Consider the following 2,010-nt stretch of genomic DNA (forward strand, 5'->3'; position numbering starts at 1 on the left):
GTGAGGCATTCAGGTTTTAAAAATGTGAATTCTATCTAGGCATAGCTAAGTTGAGACATTTAAATATTTAAAAATTTCGCTTTTACGTATAGGAGGGTAATATGAGGCATTTATTTCATCAATAACAAGAATTCCGTGAAGTCTACCCCCATTTCAGAATAACAATATTTTCACATGAATCATAATCAGCCAGTGTCTCGCCGACTGAACGTTCCATTTACTAACAGATGAACCCATCCACCATTCTTTAGGTAATTCAATCTGTACCTCGACGTTGAGGCATTTAAATATTTATAATTTTCAATTCTACCTTCAGGAGAGTACTAAAAGGCCTTGACTTAATTAATCACAAGAATTCGGTGACATATATTTGACAACAAACATCAAGCATCGGTCCACAATAACGATACGTTTTTACATGAACCATAATCAGCTAATATTCCCATCCATCAAATGTAGGTTTCATTCACTTATAGAGGAATCTATCCACCATTATATGCAGTGTCCCTATGAGTAAGCATAAAAATAGCAAAGCTTAAAAGGCTAACCAAAACTAAAGCAAATGATCTATTTCACATCAACATCTGCATTTCCCAATATAATTGGAAAAAAGAAAAGAATAATCACGCTGTATAATCTTAAATTAATTTTCAGATTCCTAATTTGTTGAAACTGCGTTTATAAATCTCTCCATATGTAGATAAAAGGCAATCACCATCTCCCAATTACAAGATACAACAAATATTACATTGTCATCAAGGCAAAGGCACAGACAGGGCAATATGAACTGCTTTTGAAGTCATCATTTAGCACATGCAAAAGACAGTTTGTCCTTGCTTTCTTTTAGGGAACTAACTTAAAGATGTGATCAAAAGTATCTTAGCTGCAGCAGTTGCTTTTCTGTTGAAGTGGTTTTCCTTTCATTTCAACAGTACCTATTTGGCTGTTGTTCGAGGTAGTTTGGCCACCCACCCTGTGAACACTCAGCCAAGAAATTATAAAAATTGTTAACCCTTCTTTAACAAGATGAATGTATTTATTGTCAAAATAAAAGTCTTGAAGCAAATACAAACAGTTCATTCCAATGAAGCTTGTAGCAATCGGTGGTAGACTCATAGATGAGAAAACACATACAATACTCTTACTACCTCTTCTTTATTTCCCTGGCCATTGTGAGGAATGCTTGCTCAACGTTGGTTGCATCTTTAGCGCTTGTCTCCAAAAATGGGATTCCCACATCATTGGCGAAGGCCTGCAGTCTCTAAATATATAAGAGAAGAGGCCTAGAATGGAAGAGTAAAGAGAAAATGGATAGGATTCTTGGATCCCGACTTGCACAATATCACACCATAAAGGTTGATGTTAAATTCTGGATGACCAGAAAGTGATAAGATATATTATAAATAAAGATTTATGTCAAAAGTGGGAAAGTAAAGTGCGAGGTAAATGGTACATGTCTTGCACAAAGAGATCCAGTTCCATTCACCAGCTAAAAACTTGCAGACAGATCTAGATGCATTTCCATGATTGTGAGAGTGCAATAATACAATTTACTATATACCTTAGCCATTTGTTGCTCCACCGCTCTCTTCTCCGCCAAATCACATTTGTTTCCAACGAGGATCTTGTTTACATTATCACTCGTATATCTTTCAATCTCAGTCAACCAGTGTTTGACATGATCGAAACTATCCATATCTGTAATATCATAGACAATCTGCAACAAAAGAAGCTTACAAATTATAGCTCGATTCCAAACGCTGTTAATCACAATAGCTACCTCTTTCTGTAAAAATGTAATGATGCATTAAGTAAACCTTTGCAACTGTATCAACAGGAAAAGAGATTGATTGGCATTGGGTTGAATAGAGACTAATAAACACCAAAATAGAAAGTACTTATAACAGAAATACTTTGATCCGCGCAGGAACAGTCAACCAAGATATTATTTAATAAAAATTTCTCCTATTTATCTACGAGCAAACAAAAGGCTAACGAACTTGTATGGAT

At 35.2% G+C, this 2,010-nt stretch overlaps 1 protein-coding gene across 1 annotated transcript; it reads right to left on the reverse strand.

Moving 5' to 3' along the window:
• Positions 1-805: 805 nt before the first annotated feature.
• On the reverse strand, positions 806-1,740 carry LOC149226118 (ras-related protein RIC1-like). Its single transcript, XM_089375220.1, has 3 exons — positions 1,562-1,740; positions 1,149-1,252; positions 806-973 (listed from the first exon to the last, which is right to left on the reverse strand). Exons 1-3 carry the CDS (start codon positions 1,694-1,696, stop codon positions 880-882), a joined length of 333 nt encoding a protein of 110 aa, XP_089231346.1. The 5' UTR covers positions 1,697-1,740; the 3' UTR covers positions 806-879.
• Between the last annotated feature and the right edge of the window lie 270 nt (positions 1,741-2,010).

The sequence above is a fragment of the Pinus tabuliformis genome, chromosome J (assembly GCF_031772625.1).
Source record: "Pinus tabuliformis cultivar Carrire ecotype Pingquan chromosome J, CPIR1, whole genome shotgun sequence".
In the NCBI taxonomy this organism is placed as follows: domain Eukaryota; kingdom Viridiplantae; phylum Streptophyta; class Pinopsida; order Pinales; family Pinaceae; genus Pinus; species Pinus tabuliformis.